We start from the raw sequence: 21,292 nt of genomic DNA on the forward strand, positions 1-21,292 counted from the left end.
CAGTAGACGCACAATTTCTTGAATAGTTCAACCGTATTATGTAGGTTATATTTCATTTATGTATATTTATCGAACACTTATTTAATTTGTAAGGAGCCTTAACATTCCTTTTCATAGAAAGTATTTTCAATAGCAGTACATTTAAACAATCCTTAATTTGAATGATTTTCTGAGAATTATAACTAATTGTCATAAAGTCTTACTTGTATTTCGTTCATTTAGATTTAGGAATAACGGAAATTTACTGTTCAAATTATAAAAATATAAAGTGTATTCAAAATAATTAAAATAAATATATAGCATATAAATATAGTAAGTAATGTTTAATAATTATTTCTACGTGTGTTTTGATGGCTGTGTCTTAATTATAACATTTGTTAGAAGATAAGTTAAAAATTGTTAAACTTTTTTAAATTTGTAAATAAATGATTAAAAATAAACTTTCTTGTCTTTTTTTATTTTAAATACGTAATATACGGCTAGTTTTTAATCGCAGGGTGTCAATTCTACTAAGAAATTGTAATTATAACGCAATCGAATCTAACGTATGCAGAATTTTTTGATTTATAAATGCCATTATTCGTTCACAAAAAAAAACTGTACAATTGTATTATTTTTAGAGAAAATTTCAGGGGAGAACATATTTTGTCTCTCCTACTACTGAATATTTGGTTAGAGTGCAATTACTTTCTTATATTTTATTTTAATATTTGTTTCATTGTTATCGGCTCAGAATAAACAGAACACGAAACTATATGATAGGTTACCATCAAAAATTGTTCCATATTTTTCTGATCTATCCTAAAACAACAAATACATTAAAACAACCATGATCCTATGTACAGGCTTATTGGTAAATCGACGCCCCTATTACCTCCTAACGGGAATACGTCGAATTACCAATAATCCTGTATGTATATACATACTCTCTCTTTGATTGATGGCGTAAATGTAGGAATAAAGAGATGTATATTACGTAAATAGTCTTCACGACCTTGATTATCCTCATGTATAGGTATATATTACAACATTCAAGATTGATTGATTGTTGAATCTATCTTTCACGCTGACGAGTTTTTATTTATCATATACGTTTGAATTTTATTTATCTTTTGTTTCTTTTGTATTTTATTTATTATTTTTATGACTGTTTGTTAATATACGTACTACAGATTTAACCACCATTTTAATCAATCACAACTTTTGTATTTCTAGAATATCACATTGTTTAGTTATTGCATATTTATTATTCAACATTTATTTACATATTATAATATATTCATAAATAAATAATAATAAAGATAATAAATGTATCCTAAGTATAGAGTTTAATAACATAATATAGTGTATCCTTAAAATAATGTAGGAAAATACAAATAATATTAAAATAAATATATATTAATAAACGAATAATAGAAAGGTAATTTACACTATTCTAATTTTTAACAAACTGATGATATAGATAATTATCGTCTAGGGACGTAGTATCTAATCTTAATTACAATATAATCAAATTTTTCATCAGAATGAATTTTTAAAAAATCGTTACGTCTAATTATTAACTATTTTAACGATTCGATTTGATTAAAGTAAATATTTAAAAAGTGATTGATGTAATTCTATATTGGAATGACTTTTTATCTGAACTAATCATCTAATTCAAATTCAAATATTTATTCAACAGCAAGCATTCTTTTTTATTGATTGTCAAAATTCTGCCACTGGATCAGAAACGATCACTTTAGACCTTAAATAAACCGGCGAAAGAAACTCATTAAGATTTTTTTGTCAGAAATCAATTTTTACAATGATAAATAATTGTTTATTTTTGAAAAGGTATGTGAAACTAATGTGTGTGAACTTAGCAGATCATTGTCCAGAACTGTAGAATTCAGCTGTATGCCCTAAGATATCCTATTTATTTTTGATCTGCTGTGATATGATCTGCTACGGGAAGTTAGCAGATCATTTCGTCGATTAACTTTTTTAGGTAAAAACGCCAGAACTATTTCTAAAAACTATCAGGAACTATAGAACTCTTCTGCATCCTAATAGAACTCACATTTAATTTTGATCTGCTGGACAATGATCTGCTAAGTTCACAAACATGTGAAACTATATGTATACTGAGAAGCGACATTTGATACTTTTATTTCCTTAAATTTACTTCTTAGAGAAGATTAGGGCCCGGGTTATAAATTGCGTAAATAGTCATAAAAATTTCATCTTGCGACTCATTCTAAGCTTCAAAAATATTTTTAATAAGCTCAAAATCAGTATTATTAGACGAGTGCTCAAATCTTGCTGAGAGTTAGTAATTCCAATAATTATTGGGGTCAATAGCACTACCTGATTTTATAAACAATTAATCTACAACAAAGCAAATACTAAATAACAAGTAAAATAATAAAAATAGCAAGAACTAGTGTTCACGTAGGGCTGGATTTATACTAAGGGCAGTCGGAGCAAGTGCCCTGGACGGCAAAATTAGAATGATGAAAAGAAAAAAGCTTCGCGTTAAAGAAAATGCTTTATTATCTTCCAAAATATAATTTAAACATAAAACAAATCTACTATGAATTTCTTCAGTTTTATATTGATTTAATAATTAGAAATATCGAAACTTTATCCACTTTTTGCAAAATATTGATAATGGGGCGGCATTTATACAGTGCCCAGGGTTGTCACTATTTTTGAATTCGACACTTATACAAATTTGTCGTGGCCAGATCTTATTCGAGATTTATGTGTAGATTTTTGCCATTTTATGATATGGAAAATGCATTATTCACCACATTTTTCACGAAGATTGTTCCACGGAATTGTGTGGATTAATTTCTTCCGCTGAATTTCACCAAAAGCTATCGCGTTAGAATCTAGACCATCTCAATATGTCAATTTTTTAAAGAAAATGGAACTAACCTTCACTGCGGTTTTTCCAAGCCGATATAACTTGGGAACCTTCAAAAAGAGAGCCCTCTTACTCCTCAAAGCCCAGCAACGCACTTGCAAGCCACCCTTTATTGCAGATGTCTACGAAAAATGTCAGGTGAGGCACCAGGACGCTATACGTGAATTAAAACGGAAATTTCCATTCTTTTTCAATCTAAAGTTATAGTTTATACACAACAAAATCACAATATAGAATAGCGTAGGTACATACATCGATTTTTAGATATCTTCCTCTTTGTCGTGATAGGTACCACCCGGTATCCGGTTTAAAGGGTGAGTGATCCAGTGTAATTACAGGTATAGGGGACATAACATTTTACTTTCTAAAATTGGCGATGCATTGGCGATTTAAGCAATGGTATATAAGCAATTATTTCTTACAGCGCTATATCTACGCCATATCTACTATATCTATAAGTGGTATTTTTTATATATGTAAAATAAAATGATATCATGTAATGTAATTATTTTATTATATTTAACAAAATACAGATTTCATAATTTCACGGAATTTAGTACTAAAGATGATCTATTATAGCCTATTCTAATCGAAGAACGAGTAGATATAATAACAAACTTTTAGTTTTTTAGCTGATAACTGCATCATGAGTCGATCGAGTATAAATTTTGCAATCCCCGGCATACATTTGGTAAAAATAAGATATATTTTTTAATTATTATTAATTTCATCATGTTTGATTCTCTGCTGATGACTCCAAGATAACTTTGAAAACATCTCAGCAGGATAGATATGTTAAAAGTACGAGAGTCAGCATAATATAATTGACATTGTTAAAATCTAGCAAAGTACAAAATACATCATTGTTATTTTGTTACGGAATTCATAACAAAAAAACTTATCAGGGTAAAATAATATTAAGAATAGGTAGAATTTTGTTTCATTTTTTTTACAATTTTCATTTAAAGAATGCAGACTAAATTTACTAAATTTCTAAATTGATTAAATTTCTGCTGTATTCATGTTCTGATTCATAATTATTTATATTTTTTTACATGTTATATTTGGTAAATCTAGTAAGTAGTTTCAAATTTGATATCAGTAGCTGTCATCACTTAGTCGCACCGGAGTGTGTGACAAAACGATGATACGTATTTTACCGATATATGTGAACACATGTAGATAGTCGTAATCTTATGACTAAAATGGTCATCCAGAACTAGTGAGAGACACCTGCTCCTCTTCGGTTAGAAAAGCGGTTTTGTTTTAATAGCAAAAGGTTTGGATTTTTCCTGACTTTTACATTTGTTAGAAGTTTTGTGGAATGTATGTGTGTACGTAGAAATGTATGTGTGTATTCACAAAGGCATGCGTGCAAAAAAAGACACCTGATGATGTCTCATCTTCACCCATAGGTATTGGCTCTTTAAAAGTTACATCCCAGTTCTTTATCGGATGTGCAGAATACTACGGGTTCAATTACATATGTTCCGATATAATAGAGCACCAAGATAGATGACACTATCTACCACAGCACAACAAATTATTGCCATGTAGTTGTAATTTTTTTTTTTGTAATTCCGTTACATTACTTTCGATCGATACAAAGTAAAAACTACCACAGGCTTGGGAATTACCCAGTACTGAAAATAATCCTCTTAAGAAACTGTATTATGTGTTACTCTATTAATTATGGAGATATCAGGCATTTTAATATGTGTACGATTTGCTCATGTTTCTTATCAATTAAAGGTTCACGTGACATGATCTGATGATTTGATCCTGTAAATTAAAGTCCTACTTAAAGGGCACCTCTACAATTTTTTATTACTTATATTTATGGCGCTGACAATTTGTATTCTTTTTTCAACAGAGATGTTAAGTGGCAATACGTGAAAGTGTCAACTTTTGTATACTGCACTAGCTGCAAAAACATTATCCAGGTCCCACGCTACCAAGCAAAGTAAAATTTTGTTCCGATCGGTTGAGTGGTTTCGACGATGATGTAACAAACGGAAAGACCGATTTAAGATCGAATTTATAATATTGCTGTCCTTAAAATTAATATTATCTTGAAATAATAATCTATTGCAGACATATCTATGTACCTTATTATATCTGTTGATTATACCCCAATTAGAATACCACGCTAATTATATTGAATACTTATCAAATAATTATATACATACGTAGATAGAAAGATTTTATCTCACGCTATCAAAAAAAATATATATATCATTATCATAATGCTATGTATGAAAACACCAAATAGTATTCTTTGGATTCATTACAAGCAACTGTACACGAAAATGTCTAGCCAACTAAATTTTATTTACAGATTTTGGGAATCTAGGAATATGTATGACACTAAGAAGTAATAATTATGATACATATCGTTTATGTATCATATTTAGGTATTTTTAGTATTAATTAAAAACTTCTTCTATTGCTAAATATATTAATAGATTTTCAAGAATTAATTAGGAATTTTATAAAGTTAGTTTCAATACCTACATGATTCCAAACTGTAACTTAAATATAAATATTGTTAATAAACGTGCTGTAATGTCGAATTCGGACAACCATGTCCTGTAATGATATGTATACAGTTTTGTATTATAAATAAATAAATAAACTTTTTAATATAGCTTCTTAGAATTTATTTGTTACATTAAACATATTTATAACATTATATTAGCTATTCACGGTTTTAAATGTGGAAACGAGATTACCTCTTAAATATCTCTTCAAGATTTATTTATAACATATTGGAAAAGTAACAAGATATTATATAGAAAAAAATTTAAATACTAAGACACACTTTGAACTCACTCACAATATTTCTAATATTTAGAGTTAAACTTAAAGGGATCAAATTTCCAAACTTTTAAAGGAGATGTCTCGGAACTAAATCTGGTCCAATAATTGTGACTTGTATTAACAACATTTTTACCCTTACAGCAAAGTATTTATGCACTTATTGAAATGTAGAACCACTTAAAAGATCATTTAAGTTAAAAAGTTTAAATTGATATGATTAAAATCATAAACATTCATTAATGCTTTTAATATAGCGTGACTGAGTACAAAAAAGACATTTTGTTCGTAATCGTATTTATAATATACTAGCTGTTACCCGCCTGCTTCGGTAGGCGTTTTAAAATTTATTTAAAATTAGTTATTTATATTAATAATAATTATTATTAAAAATGGAAGATTTTTTTTATTGTGACTATATTTATTGAACATATAAGATAATAAAATAATAATTAATACTGGAAATAATAAAATTAATAACAGGAACACCAAGTTAAAAAATAAATTGAATTTTCGCGACAAGCTTAATTGCCCTCTGACTCCGCCTCAACTGTCACTCGTTCAATATTTTCGACGTAGAAAACCCGAAAGTCAAAAGGCGAAATATCGTGGTCGAGCTCAACACAGTTTCCATAAAAACACATGGAATGTGAAATTTCGAAAATCTAAATACAAAAATAACAAAAAATAAAATTGGAAAGGAAGTTTTAACTAGTGGAAGAATTTACATGCTTCATCCGCGCGCGCAGAACGCCTTTGAAGAAGATAATCTGATCGCGAATGATAAAATAAAAATACATAGGTACTTGGTGGAGCTGGATGTTCATACCAAGAACTTTAAGTTCATCACAAACCATGATGAAATGAGTATCAAGATATTTGCCATCCATATTTCGGATGATAAAACAAAAATAGGGGGTAAATAAATGATCCACATGACCAGGAACATTAACAACTCGACAGAAAAATCTGTTATTCAAAAATATTTTATTAATTACATTAAGATATAAATAATAATTCAAGAAAACATTTACACATACGCATAAGATGCTCCTTTCCGAAAAAAATGGAGGACGTCGGAAGTTATTTGGTTGTTATTATGGTTTGTCTATTGATCGTTTGTGACCAATTCTCGCATCCAAATACACGAACAGCGAACATACATAAATTTTGTAAAGTTAAATTTTTTGCTGCCATCTGTGTTTTTCTTCTTAATAACATTTTAAACAGGCGCTCAATCCAGATTGTTTATTTCAATGATTCTTACTTTTATTGGTTAGTCGTCTTAATATAATTTAAATAGGTATGACGTTCATTCGACTTCTTTTGTTTGAATGATAGTCTTTCGTTTTTATTGGTTAGAAAATAAACTCGTTATTCATTTTTGTTTTGTTTTTCGTATTCACAAATATGTTTTATATTATATATTTTTTTCAATTTCAGTTAAATGCCGAGGCATTGAATAAACGACATTTCGTGTTGTTCCGTTGGGGGATAATACATATAAATTTACAGATAAGCTTACTGGAGACACTGCTACATATAAGCGTTCATGTGAAAAACAATTTGTTCTCAGATCAACTCCAGCAGTTTTCTAAGTTTGTCCTTGTGATTAAAATTTATGTTAGCTGCCATGAGGCTTACCGGCATTATATATAGTCTATCATTTGCGCAATCACATGTTCTTACTGTATTCTAATTTTGGTAAAGATCGGTTCAACCGTTCTTGAATTATAGCGGGACATACAGACAGACAGACAGACAGACAAAAATTTCAAAAATGTTAAAACTAATGTCAGAATGTCATAAATCAAATATTTTTGACGAAATTCGACAAAAAATTGAGTGTACAGACAGACTCTACAGATGTATATAGAAGTATAGATATAGATATAGGTTTTAATAATATACATATTTATAATTAAACAATTAATTTAACAATTATAAATATTGTATAATGCTCTATACAAGCTTTGTTCGATGATTTTCATTGTATAAATTTAATAAAATAAGAAAGCTAAAAAGTATTGAGTGCTGTGTTTTTCTCAGTAGATTTAAGATTTTTTGCTCAAATAAAAATATAAACGATTTTGAATAAACACGTTCAGGTGACTTCACGGAGATATTTAAATATTAATGTGGATAGTAGCAAAAATTACCGGAACAAGAATTTAATGAACACGTGTTTAAATATTGATTACTATTTACTACAGTGTCTTATAGTTACTGCAATAATCGAAGAATATACATTGTAATATTTACAATTCTGCTATCTAAAGCATATCGAACTGCCATAATTCGAGCATAATATTTTAAATCCCTATTTTTAATAGATACTTATTTTATATATGTTGATGATTTTTCATATTGAAAATTGTCTCTCTATTGTTATGTTTTTTTTAAATATAAATTAAGTACAATATTTTTTCTTGCAAGTTCGATCATCGAATAGTAAAAATCTTTTTTTGCCTAGGAAACGTGATAAAACTATTTAAGCTGCCGTCGCAAAAGAAACGCGGCATATCTTGATATCAAAAAAATAATCATTTGATATATTTTTATCTTCCAATTTATTATTATTGGTTATAATACATACGCCGTAAAACACATAAACCCTTTCTCATAGCGCGCTGTGCGGTGCACAGTCAATTCTAGTTGTGATGGTAAATAATAATAATATATATTAATATGGGCTAACCTTTCCCTTACTGAAATATTAAATAAAAAACATATTTTTAGGACCCAACAACAGATAAAAATGAGGAACGGGTTAACAAAGCTTTTGATCCAAGTCCTGAATATTTTCCTTCGGCGAACATGGACAACTTAGAATTATATGAAAAGAAAAAGGTCAGTGGTATTATAATTATTTATAGTAAACTGCAAAGTTAATTTTTAATATATTATGTGTAAGTTTATTTAGCTAAAATAATTTACAACTGGTTAAAGTAAAGCAATATTGCCAGTCATGATTTGTACGAAACAAAAAATACTGAATATAGATTAAATGCAGGTTACTATCGAAATGGTTAATATAAAAAGAACTTACCCTTTCAAACACTCTCAAACTGCCCGAAATAATTATGAACTTTAAACAAACCGAAATCTGAATATATCTCATTTTTAAAAATATTGCTGATTATTTTAAAAGTGCATCACGGAAAAATACTATTACTATCACAATAAATTTGACATGGTTATTATATTTAAAGAAAAAAGTCGCAGTGTCGATCCCTACCCCTTAATAAGCTTAAAAGGACGGGTAAATAGGAATATTAGTAATTCCTTAATTAATTTGGGGCATCCAGCTAATCAAATTACATAAATTACGTAAAGTAATTAAAATCCAACACTGAAAAGTTCATAAATACGTGGATTTTACCCGTACATAGAGGATTAAAATCCACTCATCTAAACCTCTAATTAATGCACTTATCATTTGTGCTAATATTTCATATCGTGTTCGGTTTTGAAAGAAATTATTGTGAAAAAACTTAACTTAACTTTCCTTTAAGAGGGGAAGAAGTGAGAGGTTTGCGTAACAGTCCGACATTTAAAGCTTTTTTATGTATTCATTATTAAGTACCTATTTAATTTTATTGCCAAAAACATTAGTTTTTGGTATAAACAGGCAATTTATCGTTTTACAACATTAATAAAAACGTACATCTTTATTACATGCATATTTTATTATTGTTGTAAAACGTTTGACCAATGGCTATCATTTTATTACTAACTACATACAGCTTCCTCAGAAAAAATTTCATTGCTTATCTTACTAAGTTACCGACAAAGTTCGTACATTTAATGATATACTTTACGAGTATAATCAATTAATTTGCACTAGTTGTAGTTATGATGATACAGTTAAGGTAGTACGCAGTTTTTTTGTTTAAATGTTTCGTTGGTCTAGTAGCTAGTTATTGAGCTGTAAATCTCTAGGTCCTGGGAGAATGAACTCCAGCTGAAGTTAAAAAAAATATTGACATTTTCTGACGAGAAATTTCAATCTGGAAGTTTGCAGTGTTTACACTCTCGTGCCTCGGAAAGCACTTAAACCGAACTTTTCCGAATTATAAAATTCGACGTGACGGTAAATCCGAAACGATTTTGTATGAGTACACTCCTCATTTATTATTTTTTAAGTGAGATAATAAGGAGTGTACTTATGAATGTGCTAAATAATATTGCTATAGTTCATCCCGCAAATTTGACTGTCGTTAATAAAATATTTTCTTCTATTGTATGATAGTTATTTAATATGTTTTGATAAAGACAAGAGTTATAAATAGAACGAGTGTCCATATAAGTTATTTGAAAAAAAAAAAACGTCTTTCTTATAGAGGCTAGAAACGAATATTGTTAAATATCATTCAATTAAATGGGTTTCACGGATAGTCAAACAACTGTGATTAAATCCTCAAAACGGATAGTGTAATAAGCTTCAGAATACAGACTAAACAATAATTTTCTTTTGATTACTAGTCTTATAGGTATTAGGACACGTGCGATATATACAATTGAAATGATTCTGTGCCGCATTAATTACCTTCAAAAGACGGCTTTGCTTATCTTATCTATTGTTTTATTTCATATTTATCTACCAGAAAACAATATTTAAATTCAAAAGTCGTAAAGATTATAATGTTGTATTTGGATCCAATACCCAATAATAATGTTTAGTACAAATTTTTCAAAACAAATTGTGCTGTCGCTTTAGACCTAACAACACTATTTCAATTCCTATTTAAACTTAATTTGTAAAATAGAGTCAAGTTTATTTACGTATAAGCAGAGCATTTGTAAGCTATGTTTTTTTATAGGATAAACGATCTGCACAAGAACGACCACAATGGGATAATCAAATTGAGTTCCTTATGTCATGCATTGCCACATCAGTGGGTTTGGGAAATGTATGGCGTTTTCCATTCGTAGCTTATCAAAACGGCGGTGGTGCTTTCCTCATTCCATATGTTATAGTTCTCATAATCATAGGCAAGCCTATGTACTATCTAGAGACTGTAATGGGACAGTTCAGTAGTAGCAACTGTGTCAGAATTTGGGCACTTTCACCGGCAATGAAGGGTAAGATAAATCATTGAAAGCAAACTTTTTTTTAAATTTATTATATTAAAATATAATTATATCTACGAGTGAACCAAAAATAAAATTTTTTTTCTTCTAACGCTTTCCTAAAGCTCTAATGTCTAGAATAAATTTCTATAGCAATAGAATTAAATAACTAGTAGTGGTGAATTAAACATATATCATCTACCTATGTTTTCGTTTAGGTACAGGATATGTGCAAACGCTGGGCGCTATTTATTTAGTTTCATACTACGTGTCGCTCATCGCTCTATGTTTATATTACCTCGCGATGAGTTTCCAAGATCCGCTGCCGTGGGCAGTGTGTGATCAAAGTTGGTTGAATTGTGTACCTTCTGGGGAATCAGTGAACATAACTTCCATTCAAGGAAATGCAACTAGTAGCGCTGAATTGTATTTCTCGTGAGTTAAATTTAAATTTTAGAAACATTTTATTTGTATCTATTATATAAATCTATACTATCTATGAAAAACTCTCCCACTTACTTCAACTTTCTTAATTATTATTTTTATTATTTAGGTATGTTAATTTATATTTTTATGCACTTCCTTAAAGTATCTAATAATTAAAAATTGCAGTCAAACTGTTCTTCGCCAATCAGACGGAATACATGATGGAATTGGTAAATACTGCTATATATAATATTAAAATATCCAAATCAATACAAATCAAATATTCTTGTAATTACAGAGTATATATTATATTACAGGTTTGCCGTTGTGGGATCTGACACTTTGCCTTTTTATATCTTGGCTCATAATATTTTTGATCGTGGCTCGGGGAGTAAAAAGTTCCGGCAAAGCGGCGTACTTCCTTGCACTCTTTCCATATGTCGTCATGATCATCCTACTGATTAGGTAAGGTTATTTTTTAACTACTATGCAAAGCAAAGCAGATATTCTACCGCTAAACAGCAGTACCCAGTATTGTTGTGTTCCGGTTTGAAGGGTGAGTGTGCCAGTGTAACTACAGGCACAAGGGGCATAACATCTTAGTTCCCAAGGTTGGTGGCGCATTAGTAATGTAAGGAATGGTTAATATTTCTTATAGCGCCTTTGTCTTATGGGTAGCGGACCACTTAACATCAGGTGGCTATTTGCTCGTCCATATACCTATATCATAAAGAAAAAGGTAAAATGTTAAAATCTGTATAAATTAATGAACAATTTGGATAATACAGCTATATTGGTGTCTAAATTAATATGTAGATTTTTAAAGTTAATTTCAAATAAATATCTACAAATGTTGTAAAAAATTTCGTCAACTACGTTTTATAAAAGTAAATAACGTCGCAGTTCTGCGCTCCGAATTCTTGTCGAACCGATTCGTAGTTTTTTTTGTATTTCGACCCTTACAAACCAAGACACTTAAATATATTTTTATAAAATTAAAAAGTATGTATTTAAGTGCAGAAATGGTATATGAGTTATATAAAAAAATATATTTGCTAAATGCAAATAATGTAGTTTTGCTGAAAAACAAAGCAGTTATATTTATTTTAGGGCTTATTAAAATATAGTTCATAATACACAATTATTTATTTTACTGTGATTTTGTGGCCACCATAACTGTGGCAAACCATAGGTTTATAGCTTTATAGACTACTGGAAATATGAATTAACGATCTTGCAATTTACAGAGCTGTGACTCTTCCCGGTGCAGTTAATGGAATTTTATTTTTTGTCACACCAGTTTGGAGCAAAATTTTAGAAGTTCGAGTAAGTACATAACAATATTGTTTTATTAAGAGCTTTTGTTTAACTTGCAATGTTTGCTGGTCAGTTTGTTTAGCTGAAATCTTGCAAGCTGAATTAGAGTCTACTTATCCCACGGATCTGATCCGATGGTATGGTATTATTATTTATTATGGTATTTTGGTAAGCAATACTCAACTCCTCAACGGTTAAGAACACAGACAAGATTTTTTTTATAAAGATTCAATTGTGATAGCTCGTTCTAAAATCCGGCATAATAAGGTGTTCACTTTATATAGTCTATTTCTACAATTATCGGCAAAATATAGTCACTTCTGTGCGTATAATGTTACATATTATATTATGTTGTTGACCGTTGACGCCGTTGTCTATTTAGACTCAAAACTCTTCGGCGCTAATCCAACATTGCTTTAAGTAGGAACGTCACTAGAAGGTATTCTTATAGGAGATCTAAATTGTTTTAAATTAAAAGGCAATAGTTAAAAGAATAATTAAAATTAACTTTAATTTAAATGTTCTAAAAAGGAGAGAATAAACTTTGAAGTGAATCAAACCCATCATTTTATTACATTATATAACAAACACATATTACAACTTGCCACAAAATTCTAAGCATAAATATAATTTTACTGTTAAAAAATATCGGATCTAACGGAATGTAAATTTTCACTGAAATTCATTGCGAAACGGTAGGTGAGCACTGATTTTTTAATTTATAATTAAGACGGTTAAACATTTGATGAGCTTCCGTCAACTAGTTAAAGACAGTTGATAAAGTTTTATTGAAAAATTATCACGAAAGATATGAAATTTAGGAAGTTTTCATTTTAAATGTTATGACTTTATATGTTATGTTATGACAGTGCAGGTCCAAAAAACCTAATGTGGATTTCAGTATGTTCCCGATAGTATCTCAACGGGAACACGGCTATTACCATTTATTTATTATTTTTTTTTTATTTTATTATTAAGGACAACTTACAAAACATACACCATTTATAGGTTAAAAATAAAGGTAATTACATTTTTAGCTAAGTGTTGTTTCAATTAAAAGTTATCACGGCATGGAAAAGGACAGTTTTATCTATTAACCTATATTAACCTAGATAGTTCCCGATGGAATCTCAACGGGAACACGGCTATTATCATAAACAATAATAACAAAATAACGGTTTTCATTTACTTCGACGTTTATTTTTTCCCACATCATTCCCAGATTTCCCAGATCATTTGAATAAAAGTTATTATAAAATATTTTTTTACCTTTAATTTTTAATGAATGGTAAATAGTTTCTGCCCGCGGCTTCTTTTATAAGGGGAGGGTAAGTTATGACTTTTTGCTCATTTTTGTACCTCTAGCAACAAGTACGTATTTTTTTTAATGATTACTGGATTTGTTAAGACGTGAAAGCTTAATAAAACAAAAAAAATAATTTTACCACAGTACAGTTTTGTAATCATAAAAATTTTAATGTAACTTGATATGTCTATAGTAATTTGTGGATAATTTGCAATTATGTCTCAATTATGTGTTATGTGCTTAATATCTTGTTTCCAGCAAATAAAATAATAACCTAATTTTAGTATTATTTAAATTAAATTATAGTAAAAATCGAAAGATGCTTACTGTATGCCGGTAGGTTTTGATAAGGTTTTACTTATCCTGCATAAAACAATTAAAAGTTCCCAATTTTTATAATCTATATAACCGTAATATTTATGAGGCTTTTCTTTTTATAACATAGACCTAATTTTATTGATCGGCAAAACTTGAAGAATCCGTTGAATTAGCCTAAAGTGGCACACCATAACACTATAAATGAATATTATGAATTTAACTTGATAAAAAAATAAACATTACAACATAAATTATTAAAATTAAATGCAGTGAATGCATTTTCATAAGCTTTTAATTCCTTTATAAGTATGGTACATTTTAAACTTATTTCTTTCCTTTATATTCTATATCTTCTATTCTTTATATCTAATCTGTATGACGCTTTATAATACATATTATAAATCATTCAACTATTACTATAATCGCAAGTTTTCCTATTTTGTGATAAATATTCTAAATAAAATGATAATCAAATTTACGGTGAATTACGTTGGATATGCTTTATCAAGCAAAATAAGATAGGTGCGTTATAATCCCTTATACGTTTATGATTAATTTATGATTAAAAAACTTAAATCATCTTTATTATGATAAATGAGCGTAAAAATTTTACTTCCCTGAATGACTCTAACAAATCAATAGTTAATAATAATATTTTACCACTCTTATTGAAGATTATTATTCAGACATAAAATTTGTATTTGAGATTTAAATACGAGTAGGTACCAATAGATTTCAAAAATCACTACGTATTGTACGTGTATTATGTAAATGAACTCTTCTGAGCTTAGATTGTACGCTAGGTGGCGCTGTGATCGGAAAGTAAATAAAATTCTGATGTTACTCGGACAAAGTAGAGATGTGCAACTAGTAATTTATAAAAAAATACAGAGATTAACAGAGGTTAAATAATAACATTTATTATAATTTTTGCTTTAAAGTATTAGTGATGTAATAAAACAACAATTTTAAAGTCCTATTCTGGATAAATAATTAATTGTGCTTACATCCTTTTAGGTCTGGTACGCTGCTATTACCCAAGTGTTCTTCTCCTTATCAGTGTGTTCGGGTACATTGATCATGTTTTCTTCATATAACGGATTTAGACAGAACGTTTACAGGTAATTATACTAATAATTGTACAATATTACATAGTTATACTTCTCTTCAGACTTAATACTATACGTAGCGTTAATGGATACACATTTTTGATTTATCTGACATTTTTGATGAAAGTATTTTTTTTCTAACTTAACTAATTTTCTCACTTTTGTGTTATTTGTAAAATAAATTGAGAGCTGATGACATATCAGTTCAAAACGATTCTAGTAATTGAACTCGTGTAGAATTTTAATTTTAAGTGTAAAATAAAACACTTCTGAATCGATAAAAAGCCTCACTATACATTTATATATTCAATGTACTTATATTTTATCAAATAATATTAGATATAATGATATGTATTTTTACGTTTCAGAGATTCAATGATCGTAACAACTTTAGACACCTTCACTAGTCTGATTTCTGGAATAACAATTTTCGGCGTGCTGGGAAATCTGGCTTATGAGTTGAATTATGATGATGTGAGCCAGGTGGTTGGCACGGGCGGCACCAGTTTAGCATTTATATCGTATCCGGATGCCATCGCAAAGTCACCAGTTGTACCTCAGGTACCTATTTAACTGAATATAAACTGACGATTAAATAAGAAGTTATACAATAAAAAGGGAATAAAAATTATTATAAAATACACACTATCAACTTCCCATTTGATAATTTTAGAATTAATGTTCATATTTATAGTCTTATTATGCTCTTGAGTTTCATGCTCTTTTATGATGTAAATACTACCGAATTGATTTTTATAAGAACATACATATACATACATGTATACCGCCACACAAATGTACAATACAAAAGCATCAACAATCTAAAGAATCAAATGTGCTTAAATATTTTTCTTATCGTTTATTTTACTTTGTTTTAACTTCTATAAAATAATATAAATTACCCAAAACCGTACGATTAAAAAAGTCCTAAATTAATTTTATATAGTTTATAAAAAAATATCAATACGTTATTTTAAAACATTCTAAGATTGTTTGACTGATTGATTGACCTGAATTATAAGTTCATGTAATCTTAGGACATCATTCTAATGTATACTGTTCCTATATAGGGATAAAAAATTTGTTTATGGACAATGATATTATTAAATTAAAAATATATTGTACGTAATCGTAAGGGCCTACTACATAAGTTTTTCTAGTTATTACGATTAATTAAAAGCAACCGGTTATATGTGCAGCTCTTTGCCGTGCTGTTCTTCTTGATGATGGCGACGCTTGGCGTGGGATCAGGCGTGGCGCTGCTGTCTACCATCAACACTGTACTGCTGGACACATTCCCCTCCGTGCCCGTACATTTCATGTCTGGAGGAGTTTGCACCTCCATTTTCCTTCTTGGGCTTGTTTACGTTACACCCGTGAGTTAATATTTAAAACAATACCAAAAAATTTCAAGTTTTATAACCTATAAAGTAAGCAAAAAAAGTTAAAAATACAACTGTGTATTTATAGCAACACTATTTTCAGGGTGGTCAATATGTACTGGAAATAGTTGACCATTACGGTGGAACTTTCATGAGACTATTCGCAGCCATCACTGAAACGATCGGTATATTCTGGATTTACGGTAAGCATTTCAATGTATTATCAATATATAAATGTAGACTATTTTTTTTATACACAATGTGTTCATTCCATAACTCAAAATATGATCATTTCAGGTCTTGAAAATTTATGTGTAGACATCGAATACATGCTTGGTAGGAAAACTTCTTTCTTTTGGCGAATATGTTGGACTCTGGTCACGCCATTACTTATGATAACTGTATTCTTTTACGCATTGATCACTACGGAGCAATTACTTTTCGGTGGAACTTATGAATATCCTGCGGGAGCTTATAGTGAGTTATTTTATTAAGTAAATAATATTTAAATTAAATACACGTAGATTTATCTATATATATATATATGCATTTCATAGAAATATTAAAAAATCATACAATGAATATATACTGTTAAAACTATTTTATTTTTTTAATTTACTTTTCAGTTGCTGGCTATTGTTTACAATATATAGGAATGTCACTTATTCCCTTATTTATTTTGATCACTTTGTGGAAATACAGATCTAAAAGCATTATTGAGGTATGTACATAAGAATCAAAACTTATTTTATTTTTTTTATTTTTCATAATGACTAATTGTTTATTTCTCTTATTACAGACTGTTAAAACTGCTTTCCGTAAAAAGCCAAGTTATGGTCCTAGAGACGAAGACAAACGAGAGGAATGGAAACAGTTCAGGCGTGAAGCTAAATTAAATCGTCAAATGAAACGTAAAAATTGGTTTTGTGACATGATAATCATATTGTTTAGAGGTTACAGAAGATAGGAAGTATTTAATTATTATTATTATAAAAACAATACCCATATACAATTATGTAAATATATAGTATATAAGTTATTCTTATAAAAATAAAATACATAAGTATAACCCTTTTAATTTTTATTTTTCATTATTGAAATTCATGTAAAGTATTATTTGCTAGATCAAATAACTACCTATTTTTTTTTCGTCTTTTACTAGCTCGTAAATTCGAACAACGAGCTCAACCAGGAATTGAAAGTGGAGACTTCGGAACTTGCAGCTTTATAAACTGCTTTCAACCTATAAAGTCAACGTCATGTGCGATTTCAAAGACTACCTATTATTATTATTAGACAAAAATTACTAAAGAAGTAGCTTCACTAACAAATAAATGATTAAAAGATAGTAACTATTAACTTTAGTATTAACTAACTGGTGCCCGAGACTCCGTTCGCGCGACTTTAAGTGCCAACTCAAAAATAAGGGTATTATATGATTGACATATTTGTATTTCACTGTGTCTGCCGTGACATCGTAGGTCCCGATTGGATGGACCGATTATAATGTTTTTGCATAATAGTTATCTATAGTAATGTAAACTATATTATTTGTAGTGCCGTCAGGAATTAAAGCATAGATTTTTTTGGATTTGCTAATAAGCGACAGAGCCACATAAAGTCAGCCGTGCGCACTGGAAATTGGACTCACTTAAAAATAACAAAAAGTTTAACATACATTAGTTTAGTCTTATGTTTTAACAAACAAAATAATATTAAAAAACCTATTTACCTATCCAAACAAATATACAACCAAAGCATAACCTTGGTGGAAAGGCTTTGTGCAAGCCCGTTTGGGTTAATACCACTGGCAGGGTGATTGAGCCAATATATATGGAAGGCCACTCTAACGAGTAAGCACTTTTTATTCGTTTATTAACTGGATAAATGAAGGAACTAAATTATTAAGTAATACTTTGTAATATTGTGTACCATATAAATCACTTTTTTCAAATTAGCTTTAATCACTTTTTATTAAAATTAAGTTTTATTAAGCTCTCCCAAATGGCCTTGCAAGGAACACGGCTCCAACCAAGGCCAATATTATACATCAGTCGTTTAAATTAAAAATAGAATTGTAAAAATTGATATATCTGCTTTTACTAAAATTATTTAAGAAGCTCTTTCTCTATAAAAAACTCAACGAACATTACTTGAACACCATCCTATAACTAAGAATATATTCATGGAAATTATTTAAAAATAGTAGTAATGAGTATTATATTGAAATCAAATAAATTGCTAACGCGTATTATAATAAAATTTAAAACTTTTTTTTTTACCTAAAATGGCCTTCTTATGGGTTCGTTCTTTGTAAGGCCAAAATGTTCCTAAGAAGGACAAACTAACAATTATTATCAATTTCTTTTTTTAAGAAGTGGTTCTTCAAAATGGTGTTTTACAACGGGCTGATTCATTTTTTGAGCTCTAGCTGGATTCATTAACTCGGGTTTTCTTTTTGAAATAGATGGGTTTCGAGCCAAAAACATATTGAGCCATTTGCGTCCAGCCATTCTTGTTAAGATATTGAAAGGTTTCTTGATTTTAAACCTCTCACAAAATAAAAAGGCTTGTTTCCTGATTTTAGGCATAAGCGGTACACCCAGTTTTGCAAAACGGTTGATTCGCTGTGATAAATCCTCTTCTAACTGTTTTATCAAAATAATTTTGAAAAAAAGTCTATTCAAAATGACTTAAAAAGGTTAATAAGCCTTATAAATAAAAATATTATAAATATAAAACATTGTTTTAACTGTAACGGTACGTATTTATAACTAAAGAGTAACTGTTCATATGTTATATAGTTTGTAGAAGTTCCTTGTAAGGCCCATGTACCCTAGCAAGGCCAACCGTCAAATTTTTGATTGGCCTTATAAGGAACCAACGGCTTTCCTAAGACACTACCAATATTTTAACTTCAAACAAATCAAATTGATAAAATTTTTGCAATAAATATTGAGATGATTTTTTTTTTAATCCATTTATTTCAGTGAATCGATTTTAATAAAACAAACACTTTATGTTACCTCAGTTAAGTTTTCTAAAGTACATCAGTGAAAACCGTATTCAAAACGGTTAAGCCGCACAGACAAACAAAATATAAATATTTTTTCTCAAATATCTTAATTGTACAAATTTCGATCAGTTACAATTTTATTATATGTATATATAGAATAGATAAATATTACTTTTAATTAATAATAACTATTAGTTTCATGAAAAATATGTATTATCCAATTTAAATCTTATAGGTTTGAGTAGTCAATTTATTTTCGAAAACATATTACTGACATAAAAATAATTATCACAATGTAGTACCGAAAGACCTGGAGGAATTTCTTTCAACTATTGTTTTATTGTATACCCTAAAAATCGCTGCGTCTAGGGATTCCCTGTTCCCTGAGAGGCCCGAATATGCGGGTCAACCCACTCCGCCGAAGAATATGGAGAATGCTTTCATTCCCCGTCGTAAGTATCGCTGGGTCTAGCTATTTTCCCTGAGAGTTCTCGCATAGACAGGCCAACAGTCGCAGCGTCACGGTAGTATAAAAATATTTTTTTTCAAGTCTATCTTTGGATATCTCAAATGATTTGCAGATTAAAAATGATACAAGATCAATCACTAAATCGGAATGACCCTTACTGAAATATATCCTATAATATTTGTGTCATAAGATATCCATATATATTGCTGTCATTATATTATTTATACTAATTTAATCTGCTAGAAACCGGGGTGGGTAGATAGTATTTGTGAAGATCAAAACTGGAGTTTGAGTGGTTGAATTGTTGTATAAGTTAGTGTACCTGTTTGAGAAAGTAACGGTGAGATGGGTAACACAGTTAATATTAATGTAACCATATTATGCGTTAAGCAGAGTTTGTAAACAGCCAAGTCATGATGCGGTGAGGTGGGAAGAGGTGAGGAGAGGGAAAGTGAAAGTTTAACTTAAAAAGTGAAATGCGATACATAAAAAAATGATTTTTAAAGTTGTATTAATAACATTGTAAGTTTAATATATTCCATAAGTATATTTAAAAAAAGAGAGGTAAAAGGAGCCTTTTATTGTTGCAGAGTCGGAACAAGTCATAGTTAGTGTACCTCTGTTTTTTATAATAAATAACCTATGCAACAATAACATAATCGAGACGAAATTGGTATTTGTTTCTTAGTCCCTAAAATAAAGTTAAATATCATAATTCTCGGTTATATGAACTAGATTCATGTAAAGCTGGTTTTTTCAGTTAATCGCTTATATCTCAAATGAATGTAACTAAGGACACGTATAATAAATGGACTCAATACATTCCCAATGTATTCATACGATTTTCACCAATGAACGGATTGATTCATGAGAAAGGAAAAATTTATATTTATAATGCATTACGGTTTTGGCTGAAATTTGATGATTGTCATTTTACTTGCGGAGCCGGGTGGATAGCTTAGGCAGACCGTCAAATAAAAAGTATAATTTCACCCCCATCATCATCAATTATTAATTAGAATTAATGTTACATTTGGACTAAAACTATGTTATTTATTATAATTACTATTTGCTTTTTAATATTATGGCGTCAAATGCATTTACAACAGAACTACTGGTATAATAGGTATAGAAAAAAAAACACCGCA

The 21,292-nt window shown here is 29.3% G+C and overlaps 1 protein-coding gene across 1 annotated transcript; it reads left to right on the forward strand.

Moving 5' to 3' along the window:
- The first annotated feature begins 8,289 nt into the window (after positions 1-8,289).
- On the forward strand, positions 8,290-17,716 carry LOC113395064 (sodium-dependent nutrient amino acid transporter 1-like). Its single transcript, XM_026632608.2, has 14 exons — positions 8,290-8,391; positions 8,468-8,578; positions 10,552-10,813; positions 11,020-11,236; positions 11,414-11,457; positions 11,545-11,692; positions 12,475-12,553; positions 15,186-15,289; positions 15,646-15,838; positions 16,477-16,653; positions 16,763-16,862; positions 16,957-17,136; positions 17,286-17,380; positions 17,459-17,716. The coding sequence occupies exons 1-14, from the start codon at positions 8,389-8,391 to the stop codon at positions 17,624-17,626; spliced, it is 1,881 nt and encodes a 626-aa protein (XP_026488393.2). The 5' UTR covers positions 8,290-8,388; the 3' UTR covers positions 17,627-17,716.
- The last annotated feature ends 3,576 nt before the right edge of the window (positions 17,717-21,292 follow it).

This window comes from Vanessa tameamea, chromosome 9, assembly GCF_037043105.1.
Source record: "Vanessa tameamea isolate UH-Manoa-2023 chromosome 9, ilVanTame1 primary haplotype, whole genome shotgun sequence".
NCBI classification, from domain to species: Eukaryota; Metazoa; Arthropoda; class Insecta; order Lepidoptera; family Nymphalidae; genus Vanessa; species Vanessa tameamea.

Excerpts from the sequence above, each read along its gene's own strand:
- LOC113395064 (XM_026632608.2), top strand. Across the intron at positions 11,237-11,413 it reads AGCGCTGAATTGTATTTCTC|TCAAACTGTTCTTCGCCAAT; the intron begins GTGAGTTAAATT and ends TAAAAATTGCAG. Across the intron at positions 15,839-16,476 it reads AGTCACCAGTTGTACCTCAG|CTCTTTGCCGTGCTGTTCTT; the intron begins GTACCTATTTAA and ends TTATATGTGCAG.